Source organism: Carcharhinus amblyrhynchos, chromosome 21, assembly GCF_965287045.1.
Source record: "Carcharhinus amblyrhynchos chromosome 21, sCarAmb.v2.hapA, whole genome shotgun sequence".
NCBI lineage: Eukaryota > Metazoa > Chordata > Chondrichthyes > Carcharhiniformes > Carcharhinidae > Carcharhinus > Carcharhinus amblyrhynchos.
This window is the reverse complement of record NC_137344.1, coordinates 39,982,940-40,001,213: the sequence shown is the minus strand read 5'-3', so window position 1 is coordinate 40,001,213 and position 18,274 is coordinate 39,982,940. Positions and strand designations below refer to the sequence as shown.

Here is an 18,274-nt window from a genome sequence, read left to right as displayed (position 1 = left end):
ATATATATATATATATCTCCAAAATGTGAGGGTTAGGTGGATTGACCATGCTAAATGGCCACTTAGTATCCAAAGATGTGTAGTTGAGGTAGATTAGCCATGGTTAATCCACAGGGTTATGGGCGGCATGATTGGAACAGTGGTTAGCACTGCTGTCTCACAGTGCCAGGGTTCAATTCTGGCCTTGGGTGACTGTCTGTGTGGTGTTTGCACGTTCTCCCTATCTCTGCGTGTGTTCCCTCTGGGTGCTCCAGTTTCCTCCCACAGTCCAAAGATGTGTGGGTTAGATTGATTGGTAATGCTGAATTGCCCCTAAGTGTCACGGGGATTAGCAGGATAAACATATGGAGTTACGGGGATAGGGCCTGGATGGGATTGTTGTTGGTGCAGACTCTGGACTAAATGTCCCCCTCCTGCACTGTAGGGATTCTATAATATAGTGGGGACGGTGGGCCTGGGTAAGATGCTCTTTGGAAAAGCAGTGCAGGTTCGATGGGCTGAATGGCCTTCTTCCAGAATGTAGGGATTCAGTGGAAGGAGCAGCGTTCCGAAATACAGACCCCTGAGGAATACCATTATTTACTTGTCTCCTCACTGCAAAACAATTATTCATCCCTAATCTCTGCATTCTGTCCCTGAACTCAGTCTTGTATCTCGCTGCCACTATCACTTTCAATTGTAAGATTTAATCACATAAGCTTCAATTTTACTCTCAGGTCTTTATTATTGCTCAGTATTTTATTCCCCTATTCATGAACGGTAAATCCATTTTGTTTTTCAGGCTTCTCTGGGGAAAGGCTTCAGCCCAGTTTTACTTGTGGGCCCATTACCGATCATGAATTGGTTGAACCAGTACCATCACCATTGTCAAGAGATTCTCCGCCATATCGAGTGAGTTTACACTGGCAGAAAAATTCTGTGGGCCAAGCTTTTTTTTTGGAGGGTTGGGAATGGGGAGGAGAGGTGGGAGAAGAAGAGAGAGGTGAAACTGGGGAAAATAAGTAAAGCCGAGTGATGGTTTCTGTCGCAAAAAAGGAAGTTGGAGGAGTGAAGTATGGAACAGTTTCAAGCCTTTGGTCAGGACCTTTTACAAAGAACAAAGAACAACCCAGCACGGGAAACAGGCCCTTCAGCCCAACGAGCCCATGCTGCCGCATCACCCCACACCTATTCTACCCTGCGTGTCTACGAATGGAACCCCTAACTTAGCCAGATTCAGGGGAGAATAGTGTCAATTTGGTAACCCAATCAGCCTAAGAGCACATCTTTGGGGTGTGGGAGGAAACCGGAGCGCCCGGAGGAAACCCACGCAACCACAGGGAGAATGCACAAACTCCCACAGACACAGGCCCAAATCCATGTATCTGCACAGCTAGCAGTGCTAGTCACTGAGCTGTTGCGGCACCCGTCTACTAGTCCAGGATCAAGCACACACACCGACATGAAGTACTAGGCCACTCCCGGAACCTCCAAGAGCAGCCCACGCACGACCCACCGTGTGCATGTCCCTCGTTTGACAACGAGGTGGACCTCCACCTGCGGAATAAAAAGACAAAAACGTTTACATACAAGCCTGCATTTCCGGTGTCTCCCGAGGTTCTGACCTTATTTAATAGCCCCTACCATAACCCTCCATCCTCGTTTCGCTCATGTGTCTGTCTAACTGAACCTTAAACGAGTCCAACGTTCCCGCCTCCACCACCCTACTCGGTAGTGCGTTCCATACCCCCACAACTGTCTGCGTAAAGAACCTTCCTCTCACATCCAAATTATACCTCTCCCCCCTCACCCTTAGATCATGACCTCTCGTATTTGTACCCAGTCTAGGGAGCAGCCTCTCACTGTTGACTCTATCTATTCCCTTCAGTATCTTATATACCTCTATCATGTCCCCCCTCAATCTCCGTCTTTCCAAGGAGAAAAGTCCCAATTTCTCCAACCTTTCCTCGTAACCCAGTCCTTCCATGCCAGGCAACATCCTGGTAAACCTCCTCTGCACCCTCTCCAGAGACTCCACGTCCTTCCGGTAGTAAGGTGACCAGAACTGGACGCAGTACTCCAAATGCGGTCTAACCAACGTTCTGTACAACTGAAGCATTAGACTGCAGCTTTTATACTCTAAGTATAAAAAGTTTTGAGCTTAGAATCCCTACAGTGCAGAAGGAGGCCATTCGGCCCATCGAGTCTGAACAGACCACACGCCCACCCAGGCCCTATTCCTGTTATCCAACATATTTACCCTGCTAATCCTCTGACACAAGGGTCAATTAAGCACGGCCAATCAACCTAACCCGCACATCTTTAAACTGTGGGAGGAAACCAGAGCACCCGGAGGAAACCCATGCAGACACGGGGAGAATGTGCAAATTCCACACAGACAGCGACCTGAATTGAACCCGGGTCCCTGGTGGTGTGAGGCAGCAGTGCTAACCACTGAGAGAGTTTGGAAATCTGAACTGTTTCACGTACTAAAATAGCTCCCAACATTTATAGAGGTAATTATACTTCAAGAAAAAGTATTTATTTAATTGGCTCCAAAGCTGTTTAGGATAAGCCTTTAGAACTGAGGTGAGGTGAAATTTCTTCACCCAGAGTGTGGAATTCACTAAAGGAGAAAAGTAGTTGAGGTCAAAACGTTGTCTGATTTCAAAAAGAAATTAGAAACAATTTTGTCTTGAAATCAGGCAATGCTTTGGCCTCAAAGCTACTTTCTATTGTAGATTTTGGTCTTGGGGCTAAATGGATCAAGGGATCTGGGGCAGATCAGGATGTTGAATTTGATGATTAGTCATGAGCCTAATGAAGTCTCGAAGGGCCAGATGACCTACTCCTGCTTCCAGTTATTATGTTTGGACCTTCATAAGTTGTGAAAAATGCCAACTAATTGCAAGTTTTTTTTCCTTTTGAACTGAGCCAGTTCTGCGGAGTGTTAAAGGTGACTTCCTTCAATAAGCCCCAAGTGTGGTTTTGTAGATTTGTTTTTTGTATTGAGACTAATGTTAGCCCTGCCACAACTACTAATTATTATCTATATTCTGCTGACTAATTGAGTTGAGGTTATGATAATCAAGCTTTGATACGAATAATCAAGCTCACAATAAGTTGTCTCTCCAGACTTAATTAACTGTTAAATACGTTCGCTCTGGAGAACAGAAGTATGATTATTTCAGCAATGGCGCAGTCTTCTTTCTGACTCTATCTGACAAAATCTGATGAGGTTAGAGTTTTATACAATACGTGTAAATGAGGTTAATGAGAATGTCCCTCGGGACGAGGAACCCCGGTTGCGCGACTGAATTGGGAAAGCTGGGTTAGGAATCTTCCCAGAGAACAGGCCATCGAGAGACAGTTTAATCGAGGTGCTTAAAATCACCAGGGTTGGTGGGTACACTGGATAGGGACGAAACGTTCCCCTGGATAAAATGTCGAGGACCAGAGAGCACAAATTTAAGACGAGTGGCAAAACAGTTGAAAGCGGTAGGTGGAAAATCCTTTCTTTAATGTGAAACGCACTGTCAAAGAGCACGGTGGAGGCAAATTCAGTTATGCCCTTCTAATGAGAACTAAGCAAACGTGAAGTCAAAAGAGTTGCAGCATTATGGGAGGGAAAATGCAGGGCAGTAGGAGTAGGTGTGTTGGTCTTGAAGAGAGCCAGCACAGATACTAAGGGCTGAACGGCCGCCTATAACCATCAGTCAAACACCATTGACTACATTATTGTGCGCGATATAGTCATGCACTATTATGCTACAACCACCAACCGTAATCATTAATAGCCACTGGCTGTTTGAACTTCTGTTCTCAGAATTCTCAATATCAACTTGTTCCGTCATAGGTATAAGAGCCAGCTTATTAAATACCCTATTTCTATACAATGCTGCCCAATTAAAGATGTGTATCCATACAATTAATTCCTGACATTGGATAATTATAGAATACGTGCTTGTTTTTGAAGGCTAACAAGAACTGAGTTCAACTCCACTTAGGCTCTGAGCTCCCAATTATAAATTGGACTGTGTTCTTATTCTTGTCATGAAATGTCTGTTATTCGTCAATTCTTTGTATTATTCACACCATGAACTGCTAAGGCTGCTAGACTTGTAGTTCCTAAATAATCACCTTATTGGACTCGATGCCAATGCGGTACTGCTTGCAAATAGCCGTTTCCAGTCTGCCTCACCCCTGCACGAGAGATGTGTCAGTTTTGATTTTAAGCATTTACATCCTGTGCTCATTTGAACAGCTAGACTAGCAGTCCATTTCCAAGGTGTAGATGGGAAGGACACCTTCATTCGGAAACCAACAAGAGCCTTTGACATTTGTGGGCATTCTGGCTGGCTTTAGGTGGATAGGGGTGGCACAATATCGGGTTTTTAAAAATTTGTTCAGCATCGCTGGCATTTGCCCATCCCTAATTGCTGGCTGCTATTTCTCACCTGAAAAACGGGTGGTTAGCAACATAAAGGCAAGTTCTTTTGGGTGGCATGGTGGCACAGTGGTTAACACTACTGTTTCACAGCACCAGGGACCTGGGTTCAATTCCAGCCTTGGGTGACTGTATGGAGTTTGCACATTCTTTCTGTGTCTGGATGGGTTTCCTCCCACAGTTCAAAGATGTGCCGGTTAGGTTGATTGCCACACTAAATTGCCCCTAGCTTCAGAGGGAATAGCTAGGGTAAGGTGGTGAGATTATGGGACTGGGTGTGATTGTGTTCGATGCAGACTCGATCGGCCGAATGGCTTTCTTCTGCATTGTACTGATTCTATGAAAATACTGTGGATGTTGGAATCTGGAACAAAAACAGCAAATGCTGGAAAACCTCAGCAGGTCTGGCAACACCTGTGGAGAGAGAATAGAGCCAAGATTTTGAGTTGTTTTTGTAATATGCAGGTGTAAATATGTGGGGTTACGGGAATAGGGCCCGGGTGGGATAGTGATCGGTGCAGACTCAATGGGCCGAATGGTCTCCTGCACTGTAGGGATTCTGTGTTCTATCTATGAACGATTTGTGTGTGTGGGCCCTTTAACTTTTTAAAGGAATCACCTGTGTGCAGCATGGATAGGAACCTTTGGGTTGCAACTTAGAGGCAACATTAGTGATCAGGTGACAATTGGGGATGGGGTGGGCCTTTTGAGTGTCTCATTGATGCTCAGTGCCCTCGGGAGGCAATCCTCAGGCAGAACCTTCAAACAGATGAGCGATTGACCACCGCCAGCTGAAGGAAGGCTGAATGTTGGGATCCCACTCCAGTTGTAGGACCCAGATTGCAATTTTCAAATACAGATGGGTGGTGTGAGAGCTCACCCACTTGTCACAGGTGGTGAGCAGCTGAAGTCGGAGGCAATCGCCTGGGAATTTTTACATTTTCTTTTGTAGCACTTATGTTCTTATTGGGCTGGCTTGCAAAACTAATTGGACCCACTTCCAGCCCATTGGCGAACCCACCTGGCAGCACCCTGACGAAGAAGGTAAGAGGGACCTTGACCTTAACCTTCCAAAAGACTGGGGATGCCGAATCACATCAAATTGGAGGTTATCTCAGATTATGAGGGGAAATTGGAGTTAAGGTGAAAACCAGCCCTGGATCCAGTTGAATGGCCTAACCGATTGAAGGGACTGAATGGCCTTGCTCTGTTAGCTGAGGGGAGAGAATCTTAGATGTGAGTCTTCGATCACTGTCTGTCTGCGCCATTCAGATATCTCCCTTTGTGTTTCAGGATCATCCCTGCTCGGTATCTGGTGGAAGACGCGGAAGTTACCAAGCTCACCGCTCAAGACTCTATTCGGTCTTTGCTGAGGAAACTCGAACTGGAAAAGGTAAAGGTGCCTTTAAGTCTGCTTTGTCTGTTGGGTTGAATTCTCTTGTTTGGTGAAGCTATGGTGTTTTTGTTCTAAAGTGTTACTGAATGGCAGTGCGTGCTGGATCCAGAGCAGAGCAGGTCCAGTCTGACTCCACCTGCTGAGTTACTGCTCTGACCTGGCTTGCAGCAGGAGACATCACTGGGGATAACGTTCATCTTGGGTAACACAATAAAATGAGCAAACAAAGTATCTGAGGATGTTCTTACTCTACAGGGGATGCAGCAATGGTTTACTGGTTCCTTGGATGGCGGGAATGATGTATAAGGAGAGATTGAGGATTATATTTGCTGGAGTTTCGAAGAATGAGGGCGGTATCTCATAGAAACCTAGAAAATTCTAACATGACTGGACAGGGTCGATGCAGGGAGGATGTTCCTGATGGTGGAGAGTCCAGACCAGGGATCGTAGGAGCCACTCACCTGATGAAAGAGCAGCGCTCCGAAAGCCCATGATTCCAAATAAACCTGTTGGACTTGAATCTGGTGTTGTGAGACTTCTTATCATGACACAAACCACAAGACAAAAAATAGGTTTGGGATGAGGGCCACTAATGTCCTTTTTTTTGGACATTTTTTATTTCCATGTTGATTTTAAAGCAAGAGATTTCAATGTGTAAGAAAGGGATATGTGCTGCTCCCAGGTATCTCCTGGCCAAGAAACGAGCAGTTGTTGAAACTGGGATAAGACCAATTTCCACTCCTTTGGCTGATGAATATTATAGGGAGGTCTGCGGTCATAGAAGAATGCAACCCGAGAGAAACGTTAGCCAAAGTAAATCTAACAGACATCAAGATACATTCTCGATGGGTGAGTCTGCATCTGTAAATTAGAAAGACAGGTTAAATTGAATGGAGATGGTTGGAGAAGAACAGCTTACCTCACTTGTTTTCTGCTTTCCTTCTCTCCACACGTGGCACTGGTAGTTCCGGACTTGTGTCGTGCGTCACTGCAGGAACGCCTTTGGCTGTGCACTTCAACATAACTCAGGCTGGAAAATAGTTTACTCCGGGGACACCATGCCATGTCCGGCTCTCGTCCAAACAGGTCAGTTTAATAACATTGATTACAAAGAGCTGGTGAAAAGGTGAAGCAAAACGTTGGTCTGAATCCTCCAATATTTCAGGATACACAAGAGCACCAGAACAGGACTAGGGCATTCAGCCCCTCAAGATTATTTTCTCAGTCAGTGAGATTGTGTATGTTAACTCCATTCGTCAACCTTTGCTCCATTTTTTTTATATCCTTCCAGCAAAACAAAATCTGCTGATCTTAGGACTGAATGCTCCTACATCTTGTGGTCTTATTATCCACCCTTGCAGTGCATCCAAACACAACTCCTCTGTTGAATGTTACCTTTGACTGGAAATGTCAGTCACCAGGTATCTTCTGTTTGTTGGTTGACAACCCTGGGTACAATATATTAATTAATTTTTGTTTCTGATAATTTTGCCACCTTTTGATTCATCAGTCCGTGTTGTGGGGAAGTTTCAAGAGGTGATCAATTGTGTCTTAAACTAAGCCGATTCAAAACTCACAAGGCAAATATCTCTGTGCAAAAGACATAACAAATTTATTTAACATGAAACATAAGACATTACAATACAAATGTACAGCCGATCGCAGTCTCGAAGTCAACTAGCTTGGAGGACAGAGCGACAGAACTTCTCCAAAAGAACTGAATTAAAGGATCAAATACTTTTATACTTCATCATCCATAATTCCACCTTTTATTAGTTTCAAATCCATTCCGTTTAATAGCTTTACATCAGTACAAATCTCTGCCAAATACCTCAGCCAACCATACGATACTTAGTAGCAGGGTGATATCTTATTCATCCAACTGATTGCTGATGTAGTCTTCTCTTTGAGCACTAGCTAACTCCTTGTCACTTGATAATGACAGACGCTACTGTTGGGTCAAAATGGATGTTCCCACTGGCTCACTGTCAAGTTCAATAGACATGTGTTCCTACATCCAGGTTCATATCTATTCTGTGTCTGGGCAATGAATACATCTATTTATGATCTTGCATAATGCCCCCTCTTAAAAATGCCACCTAATAAGACTTGCTGACTAACCTGTTCCTAGACTTTTGGCTTTAACTATTGACTTTGATCACCATGCCTTTCAGCAACTTAGCTTGATCAAAGTGAACAATATGTTGAAAATACATTTAAAATATCAGCATATATATTTTAAAACTATAACTACTTGTTTGATTCACTGACTGTATTCACATGTGTGTGGCTTGCCCAACAATCATTTTAACTCCTTACTGATTCCTTATCCTTTGAAAGACTGCATTCTGCCTATAAATCTTATTAGCTGGTTAGAAATCCCCTTCCACAGTTACGCCTTCTTAGATTAAACTGAAACATCTAAAATAGTTGGGGATGACCAGGTTTCTTTGGTTTGTGGCAGCGTTTAATAGCAATGTTTAACCCCTTAGCATGGTTTTTATCTTCCGCTGTGGCAGATGGATTTTCAGCCCTCATGCCAGATAAAAGTTAGTTTCAAAACTGTTATTGTACAAAATGGTGCTTTCTGTTAGTTTTCTGGGTCTGTGGTTTACTTTTGAAACTTGGGTCCATCAGCAGACACTGCCTTGCTAAGGTATACTGGAACAGTGGCCACTTGAGCCAATTCGAGTGATATCTGGTATTTCTGCCAATACTAAAACCAATACAAAGGAATGTTAGCCAGCCCCACTTGAACCTCTAATTAATGCAATCCTTTTCCAGTGCTTAAGGTACTTCAAGAGGATTACTTGAACGCGTGGACTTGCTCCAATAAAACCCTAACTGGTCTCATATGCTCTTACAAAATACTGTTGGTCTAGCCTTTTGTACTTCCAGCATCCCAATCTCTTGTGAGGTTCCTGTAAGTGTGGGACATTCCACACTGTTCAAATTGAAGACCATTGTTTTAGTCGGTGTGTGAGAGCTTGTAAACATGATGTTATTGTTGAGCGAAGGCTATCTTGCTGATGATAAACCTTTATTTCTATTGTGAAAGCCAGGAGGAAAATCTACTGACCTCAAAAGCACAGAACTCCAATAACCGTTTTAGCATGTTAAAAATTAAAAATGCATGTACCATAAGGAAACTTGAGCACACAGGATAACATTTACGCAGTTAAAGAAATCTGACAGAAAAACTCCTAAAAGAAATATGTTTGTTTGGTCAAACGTACACAACTAAACTACCTTCTTGGCAACAACCCATCATGGATTCTTGACCATAAAAATCCAGTAAATATTACCCACATCAAAGAATTGTTGTCACTTCAATAAAGATACGCCCCACGACTTCTCAAACACTTCCACTCTGATGTGGAATTCCAGAGGAGGTTCAGAAACAAACTGTTTCCTCAAACAAAGGCTTAACAATGGTTCCAATTCAAACTTTTCCCAGCTTATCAGCATCCCACACAAAGGAACTAGTCTTCAGGGCACTGCAGCTCAGTCAATCGAACACTTATTTGCTTAAGTATCTTTTTCCCCTTTCGTCTCATGTTCCATTAACTCAAGTTCTCCAATTATAAAAATATTTCATGATTTTCATTTTGCCTCTACTTTTGGTCAATAATATTTAACATCTTCCCCTGATTACTCATGGGTCCTTTTTGATTTGATTTACTATTGTCACATGTATCAGTGAAAAGTATTGTATCTTGAATGCTATACAGATAAAGCATACCGTTCATAGAGAAGGAAAGGAGAGATTGCAGAATGTAATGTTACAGTCATAGCTAGGGTGAAGGGAAAGATCAAATTAGTACGAGGTAGGTCCGTTCAAAAGTCTGACAGTAGCAGGGAAGAAACTGTTCTTGAGTTGGTTGGTTGTGACCTCAGACTTTTGTATCTTATTCTCAATGGAAAAGAGGACGTCTGGGGTGCGTGGGGCCTTAATTATGCTGGCTGCTTTTCCGAGACAGCGGGAAGTATAGACAGAGTCAGTGGATGGTTTGCGTGATGGACTGGGCTTCATTCATGACCCTTTGTAGTTTCTTGTGGTCTTTGACAGAACAGGAGCCATACCAAGCTGTGATATAACCAGAAAGAATGCTGTCTATGGTGCATCTGTAAAAGTTGGTGAGAGTCATCGCAGACGTGCCAAATTTTCTTGGTCTGTTGAGAAAGTAGAAGCGTTGGTGTGCTTTCTTAACTATAGTGTCAGCATGGAGGGTACAGAACAGGTTGGTGATCTGGACACCTAAGAACTTGAAGCTTTCGACACTTTCTACTTCATCCCTGTTGGTGTAGACAAGTGCATATGCTCCACTCAGCTTCCTGAAGTTGATGACTATCTCCTTCATTTTGTTGATATTGAAGGAAAGATCATTGTCGTTGCACCAGTTCATCAGATGTTCCTTGTTATTTCTCAACTCCCTTTTGAAATTCAACATCTGAAAAAAGTTTCCCCACATGTCTCTCAATGCAAATTTAATTTCTAACCTATTCACTTGTCAGGGGGATTAGCAGGGTAAATATGTGGGGTTGCAGGGATTGGTTGGGATTGTTAGTCAGATTCGATGAGTTGAATGGCCTCCTTCTGCACTGTACAGGTTCTATGATTCTGTGAACTCAAACTCACCATAATCTCCCATTATAAATACATTAATCTAACACCATTAATCTTTCACCTCTTAGATCTTACAGATAACCTGTCTCTAGGAACCTTACTCCTTTTCAATTAACCCTGCTCTCTCACATGCATTTTAACTTCACAGAAAACATTACAAAAATATTTTAAAAAACACGTGAAGCATTTCCATGGCTGGGAATTGTGGCAAAAATACCACACATTGATTTACATCTCCATGAACCAGTGCCTAAGGAATATACAATAACTAGAAATAGGAGCAGGAGTAGGCTATTCAGCCCATCGGGCCTATTCTATCACTCACTAAGATTATACTGATATGATTGTGACCAGAATGGCACTTCCTTGCCTGTCCTCCACAACCCTGACTCCCATGTCAGTCAAAAATCTACTTAACTCAGCCTTGGATATATTCAGTGACCCAACCTCTGCTCTCTGGAAGAGAACTCCAGAGATTAACGACCCTTGAAGCGAAGAAATTCTTCCTCGTGCCCATCTTAAAGGGAAGGTTTTTAAGTTGCACCCCATGAGGGGCGGCATCCTCTCTGCATCCACCTTGTCAAGCCCCCTCTGAATTTTGTTTCAGTAATATCACCTCTCACTCTTCCTCAGCCTTTCCTCATGAGGGCCATTTTAATGGGGACTGCGGGAGTCTTGTAGAGTTGAAGTTACTCTTTATCTGAACAGTGTCTGTTTACTGAACAGGGCAGAATGCAGACCTGCTGATTCACGAGGCCACATTGGAAGATGGGCTGGAGGAAGAGGCTGTTGAGAAAACTCACAGGTAAGGATGGAATCGGAGGACTGCTGCACTTGTTGACTTTGCAAATCCCTTGGAAATGTTACACAAGATTGCAAAACCTACCTGTCCCATCCTGTAGCTTTAGTTTGAAGCAAAGGACATCACTTTTTTCGTTAAAGCAAAGGACATCTTACTCCTTCTTCCCTGGTATTTGGACAGTGTTGATCCAAAAACGTATCTGGAAATAGAGGAGATTGAGGCCAGGATTTTTGCAGAGTTGGAATGATTCCAGAGCTATTTAAAAATGCTGGGTGGGATCCTGTTCAAAGTCCCTGCTCCCACTTTGGGTGCCTCTCATTGTTGCTGGTGGCAACCCTGCATTCTTGGCATGCTCGGCTCCATTTTGGGTGTAGCCGTCTCCTCCAGCCCCAGGGATTTTCCCAGAGATGGGCCAGTCTCCCCATGGTTCATGGATCTCTGAGATGAGTTGTGAACCATCGTCTGGATTCTGGATATTTCTCAAAGGTAATTTCAAAAGTTCTTGCCCATGCTCTCCGTGCCAATGTATGGATCATGTCCATCCCCTTGGCTCCTTGTCGTTCCTTGCCAATTCAGCATGGAGACTATACCTCCATGCTAAAATTTTGTACAAGTGTCTCAACATAAATATTGACGCGTTTCATACTCGCTGAGCAATGTTCTGATTTTCTGTTCTTATCAAAATGAATGACCTTGCACTTTTCCACATTATACTCCATCTGCCACCTTGTTCATTAATTCAACCTGTCTATATCTCTTTGCAGTCTCTTTGTGTCCTTGCAGCTTGCGTTTCTATGTAGCTGTATCATTAGCAATGAAACAAGTGAAAACTCTGGTATCTTGTCTGTCTGCTCAAATTCTTCTATGCTTGTATCTTAGACCCAGTGATTAAAAGAAAAGTTTCTCTTTTTTTTGTTCTCATTGACATCAAGAGATCTCATTATCCAATATCGCACAATAATGAGAATAAATCTCCCTCTTCTGTGTTTCAGCAAGTGCCTGCTGCCTCACAGCGTCAGGGGCCTGAGTTTAATTCTGTGTTGGGTGACTGTGTGGCAGTTGCATGTTCTCCCCGTGTCTGCATGGGTTTCCTCCAAGTGCTCCAGTTTCCTCCCAGACTCCAAAGGTTAGGTGGATTAGCCACGTTAAATTATCCCTTGGTGTCCCAAGATGTCAGGGGGATTAGCAGAGTAGATACATGGGGGTTACGGAGATAGGCTCTGGGTAAGATGCTTTGACAGAGTCGATGCAGACTTGATGGACCAAATGGCCTCTTTCTGCACTAGAGATTCTATTCTATTCTTGTTTTTAATGGAGTTGGGGCTATACCTCAGTACTAAACCCAACAATGGGCATTCCAAAGGGACAGATGGGCCATACCGTTGGAATCTTGATAAAATATATACCATTATACCAGCCAGATTGAATTCACAGGCAAATTTGCATTATGTGGGCTGTTTGCGTTGTAAGGTAGTATTGTGCAGTGGATCCATGACATGAACCTGAGCTGTGGGGAAAAGTGATAACTTCAGATAAAAAGAAATGAAAATAACTGGAGAGGATCTGGATGTATAGCTAGAAAAGAAATTGCCTTGGATGTTTTTAAACTCGATTGGTGCCTGTGCTACAGAAAGTAAATAATGGATTCTATCATCCATACAGAAGTACCTCTGGGATTGATCGAACTTGTGGGCCTAAGGCTTTCTCTGCTCTTCGATTGAATGGGGAGGGGGGGGGGGGGTGGGATGAGTAGATTTTGTCCTTTAAGTCAGGATTCCTATATCTGGGAAATTAGAGGGTTAAACTCTGCACTATGTGGAGAATAGCCCCCCTGATGGGCAACAATTTTACCCTCATTATTTAATTAGTGCTAAAGGGTGAGCTTGAAAACAAATAGGAAGCCAGTACGAAGCCCTCCAGCTTGAAAGGAAATTTAATCTGCAATTTGTGTAGGAGAGAGGCTGTCTCCATGTGTTTAAACTTTCAAATGAAAAGATGTCTTGGGACAACCTGGGGAGGCGGTGGCCTAGAGATATTGTCACTAGACTATTAATCTAGAAATTCAGCTAATGCTCTGGGGATCCTGAATGACGTGACTCCAGGGTTCAAATCCCACCATGGCAGATGAGGGAATTTGAATTCAATAAAAAGGTATCTAGAATTAAAAATCTGCTGATATCCGTTGTCGATTGCCAAAAAAACCCATTTGGTTCATCAGTGTCCTTTAGGCACGGAGCTCTGCTGCCCTTACCTGGTCTGGCCTACATGTGACTCCAGTGCTACAGCAATGTGGTTGGCTCTCAACTGCCCTCTGAACAAAGGCAAATAGAGATGGGTAATAAATGCCAGCGAACCCATGTCCCACAAATGAATTAAAAAAGGAACAAAGCAGGAGGGAGGGCTTTGAGGTCTGTTTGGAGCCCTGGTCCCACTAGTGCTGCTGGGAGACTGTCTCCAGATATCTGGTGTAGTTTTCCAAGCCTTCCTGAGGCTTGAAGGTCATCTTGAATTTTGTTACAGAAGGCTTTAATAGGTCTTTAATGAGCTAAGTTGAATACATGCCCACTTCTGCACTCGCTCCTCGCCCCCTAACCCTCTGTCCTCCCCACATCACAGCCAAACCATCCTGCTCGAGGAGATGACATCAACACGTGGGATTTTTAATGAGGAGGAAGATATCACTACATGGTCTACTGGCTTCAGCTTTCTCCCAGATCTCTCATCGTTTTCTCTCAGTCCAGAGCTCTGAAACTTCCAGCTCCTTTTGATTTGTTCTAATTTCCTTCCTGTTTACCCATGTGGAACAAAACTAATGAACATGCGGCTTTTAATTAAGCTCACTTGTAATTAAACTTTCCCTGTTCACGACTCTTTCAATAACGCTCCGTGATTGAGCCTTACTTTGTGAACTTGCTTTATGTTGAATATTTAATTTGCAGCCTTTGATTCTGATAGTTTAACCCACTCTCGCTCTCCATCACCATATTCCGCACATGTGAATATCGATGATCTGGAGGACAAATGATTTCTTCCTCTGGTCTACTTGACAGCAGCACTTTTAACTCCTTTCAATACTTCCATCAGAACATTGCATTGTATTCCCATCCCATCGAAATAGGAATGGAGGGTTATAGGAGACTGTTTTAAATAAGGATCAGAGCCTCGGGACGTTCCTGGAAATCAACTGTTACACGTGTTGATGTTTTTCTCTTTTACTGCGCAGTTGCGTTGGTCCACCTTGTTGTCTAACGAGGGGCATGCACACGGTGGGTCGTGCGTGGGCTGTTCTTGGATATCTTGAGAGTAGCCTAGTACTTCGCGTCGTTTGTGTACGCTTAAATTGGACCAGCAGATGGGCACCGCGACAGCTCAGTGACTATCACTGTTTGCTGTGCAGATGCATGGATTTGGGCCGGTATCCGTGGGAGTTTGCGCATTCTCCCGGTGGTTGCGTGGGTTTCCTCCGGGTGCTCCGGTTTCCTCTCTCACCCCAAAGATGTGCTCTTAGGCTGATTGGTGTAACAAATTGTCCCTAAATTATTCTCCCCTCAATCTGGTTTCCAATGTGGGTACCATAAGCATAGACATGGGTCAAGGGTGGAAGAGGAAAAGCACATTGTTAAAATGGCGGCGTGGGCTCGTTGGGCCGAAGGGCCTGTTTCCCGTGATGTGTTGTTCTTTGTTCGATATTCCAAATTGCTTGTCCCAATACTTGCTGGTGCTGATGTTCTGCCAGTCTCTTGTTTCAACCCTTTGTTTGCCCTCTCTTTGCTTCAGCACCACCTCACAAGCCATTGATGTTGGCATGCAGATGAATGCCAGGTTTATCATGTTGAATCATTTTAGCCAGAGATATGCCAAGATCCCCCTCTTCAGTGCTGACTTCAATGAGAAAGTTGGGATAGCTTTTGATCACATGAGGGTGAGTATTCTCTTATTTGTTTGTCGGGATAGATTCACCATTGTTACATCTTCTGTAAATGTAAAGACGGGGTGCCCATCAAACTTTTCCTTCCACTCAGTGATTGGGTAAATAATAGACACCAATTGCCAAGTAATCTCCAAGGAGTGGAAAACCTTCTGTGACCAATAAGTTTGTGGCACTGGGCTAGTAGTCCAGAAACACAGGGGAATGCTCTGGGGACTTGAGTTCGAACCCACCAGATGGTGAGATTTGAACTTTAGGAAAGAAAACTGCCATTCTTACCTGGTCTGGCCTACATGTGACTCTGAACCCACAGCAATGTGGTTGACTCTTAATTGCCCCCCTTGAAGGCTATTTGGAATGGACACTAAATGCTGGTTCAGCCAGTGGTGCCCACCTCCCATGAGAAGAATTAAAAGGGGGGGGGGGGGCGGGCGGAAATCTGGATAACTCCTTCCTCACTCTGTTTTGGGACTGACGAGAGAGCTTTACCGAGAACCAGTATGAATCGGGGATTTTCACAGTAACTTCATTGCAATGTTAATGTAAGTCTCCTTGTGACACTAATAAATAAACTTTTGCTGGGCCAAATAATTTCCTTCTGTGCGGCTCTACCTCTGGAATCATTCAAACCCATCCAGAAGGCAGCACTGAATATTTTTATATGCGGTCATTTATTTATAGATAAAACTTTCTTGCTAAAGATTATTTCAATTATTCTGTTAAGATTCATGCTGCGGTTTGATCGCCATGGCAATGGAAACCTCCCGGCAGCTTTGCACAGAGTCCGTATTGCTGATGGGCCAAGCTTGCCTCTAGACTCTTCAATATGGTGGGTTTTTTTTTAGTAATGGGGTGAGTTATCCAATGCTTATGCCGGTGGGATTCTCCCATCCTGCCGGCACTGCATCTTCTCCCGTGGGTTTCATAGCAATGTGGGGGGGGGGGGTGACATCAATGGACGATGCCATTGACAGTGACAGAAGGGATGAATCCCTCCGCCAATAAACAGCACGCTACCTCCCACCACCAAGAAACATACGGCTGGGAGGCTGGAGAATCCCCCCCCCCCAATGTGACTACTGTATTTATCACGACAACTTGACTTTAATCCCATAATCATTTCTGCACAGCTTCGGTTTGGTGATTTTGGGGCGATGCCTAAACTCATCCCACCCCTCAAAGCCCTCTTTGCCGATGAGATTGAGGAGATGGAGGAGCGCCGCGAGAAGCGAGAGCTTCGACAGCTGAAAGAGATCCAGAGCGCTCTGAGTACAAACGGGCCTGTGGCCCAGGGACCATCGTGCACTGCTGAGGCAGTCACCAAAGTGAAACGCGGGGCTGAAGACGCTGATCAAGACCTGGACCACAAAAAAATAAAACTAAGTTGAGATGCTTCTGGAAAATAATTAATTCGGAAGACCTGGCTCATTATCCTGAATGGGTAATGTACAAGAAAACAAACACACGAGAGTAAATTTGTATTTGGTGTATAAATCAGACTATTGTGCATATTTTTTGCCAACAGGATAAAAGTGACTTCTGGCTTGAAATAATTCTAGTTATATTTGGTTTTTTTATTTGGAGCAGTAATTTATTTAGGAATTGGGGGTCCAGATATCTAGACATCTTTAAATCCCTCCCCTGTCCAACCTGACCCACTTTTTAAAGCCCTTCCGGATCCCTCAAAGAAATGGGGCAAACACCCAATATTTTTCTCACTCCAAAAGTGGAGAGCACATAATCCAAATTATTGTGTTGAAATTTTGATTGGGAACAACATGAATGAAGCCAGGTTTCGGAAGTATTTTTTTTAAGAAGTACCTTTTTAATTACCTCATCCCATTTTTGATTGCACTGATGAAATACAAGTGCTCCTTCCATTTTTGCCTCCAATCTACCACTGTTGCTCTAAAGTGCTATCTGTCTACATGGCGCAGTGCAGAGGATTGAATTCATTTGGCACCTGACTGTTCCCTCCCTTGGAAAATATCCTTTGCATTGAGTGCACCTTCAGAAATAGCTCCAGTTCAGTTAGGAACCTCTCATGTTTTAAGTGAAGAAAATTGAGACATTCCCATCTCTTATTCCATTACTGGGAAGGTGTGCATCGATCTCCATGCATGGCATTGCAAAGATGAGCAGAAGTTATTTTTGACATCTGTAGAATGGATCACAAGCAGTCTTCATGAAGATGAGCATAAACATTCATGTCATTCTTTAGCGTTTGTACCAGATGTATAATTTATTTTGAAACCAGAGTTGAAACTTTAGAATAATAAACGAACTTCTTGCCAATTTTGTGATGCTCTGTGAGAATGTTATGCTGTGGTGTTACCAGTTATTTTAAAGAAGTAGTCATAGAATTGCTACAGTGCAGACGAAGACCATGTGGCCCATTGAGTCTGCACCAACCACAAGCCCAACCGGGCCCTATCCCCATAACCCCATGCATTTATCCTAGCTAGTCCTCCTGACACAATTTAGCATAGTCAATTCACCTAACCTGCACATCTTTGGACTGTATGAGGAAACCCAAGCAGACACAGGGAGAAGGTGCAAACTCCACACACACAGTGACCCAAGCCAGGAATCGAACCTGCGTCTCTGATGCTGTGAGGCAGCAATGTTAACCATTGTGTTGCTCTGTTAATGTTAAGGTCAGTATCGCTGCAGCAACATTTGTGAAAGGTGGCCAGTAGCTTGGGGTTCTTGTCAAACTCATTATTATGTGTAAGATTTATTTTAATTCTGGTTTGTTTTTTTTTAATCTTTGTCTTTTTTTTTAAACTATCTTAATGTATTGCGATTTCAAAATTGTGGTGAGTGTTGTTGGGTTTTTTTTGTGAAAAGTAATGTTGTTTGGAAGTTCTCCTCGAATATGGAAATTATATTATGAATATGAATTAAGAGCAGGAGTAGGCCATTCAGCCTCTCGAGTCTGCTCCACCATTCAATAAGATTATGACTGATCTGATTGTAACCTCAACTCCACATTCCTCACTATCCCTGATAACCTGTCATCAAGAATTTATCTACCTCTGTCTTAAAAATCTGCTTCCAATGCCTTTTGAGGAAGAATGATCTAAAGATTTGTG

At 43.5% G+C, this 18,274-nt stretch overlaps 1 protein-coding gene across 1 annotated transcript in view; it reads left to right on the top strand.

Moving 5' to 3' along the window:
* The window catches only part of elac2 (elaC ribonuclease Z 2), a 64,780-nt gene extending 47,306 nt beyond the window's left edge, over positions 1-17,474 (top strand). The window contains exons 19-24 of the mRNA XM_080209044.1: positions 782-891; positions 5,720-5,819; positions 6,788-6,908; positions 11,176-11,254; positions 15,029-15,173; positions 16,310-17,474. Coding sequence (XP_080065170.1) covers positions 782-891; positions 5,720-5,819; positions 6,788-6,908; positions 11,176-11,254; positions 15,029-15,173; positions 16,310-16,567 — 813 coding nt within the window. The 3' untranslated portion in view covers positions 16,568-17,474. The remainder of the gene's footprint in view (positions 1-781; positions 892-5,719; positions 5,820-6,787; positions 6,909-11,175; positions 11,255-15,028; positions 15,174-16,309) is intronic.
* Positions 17,475-18,274: the final 800 nt, after the last annotated feature.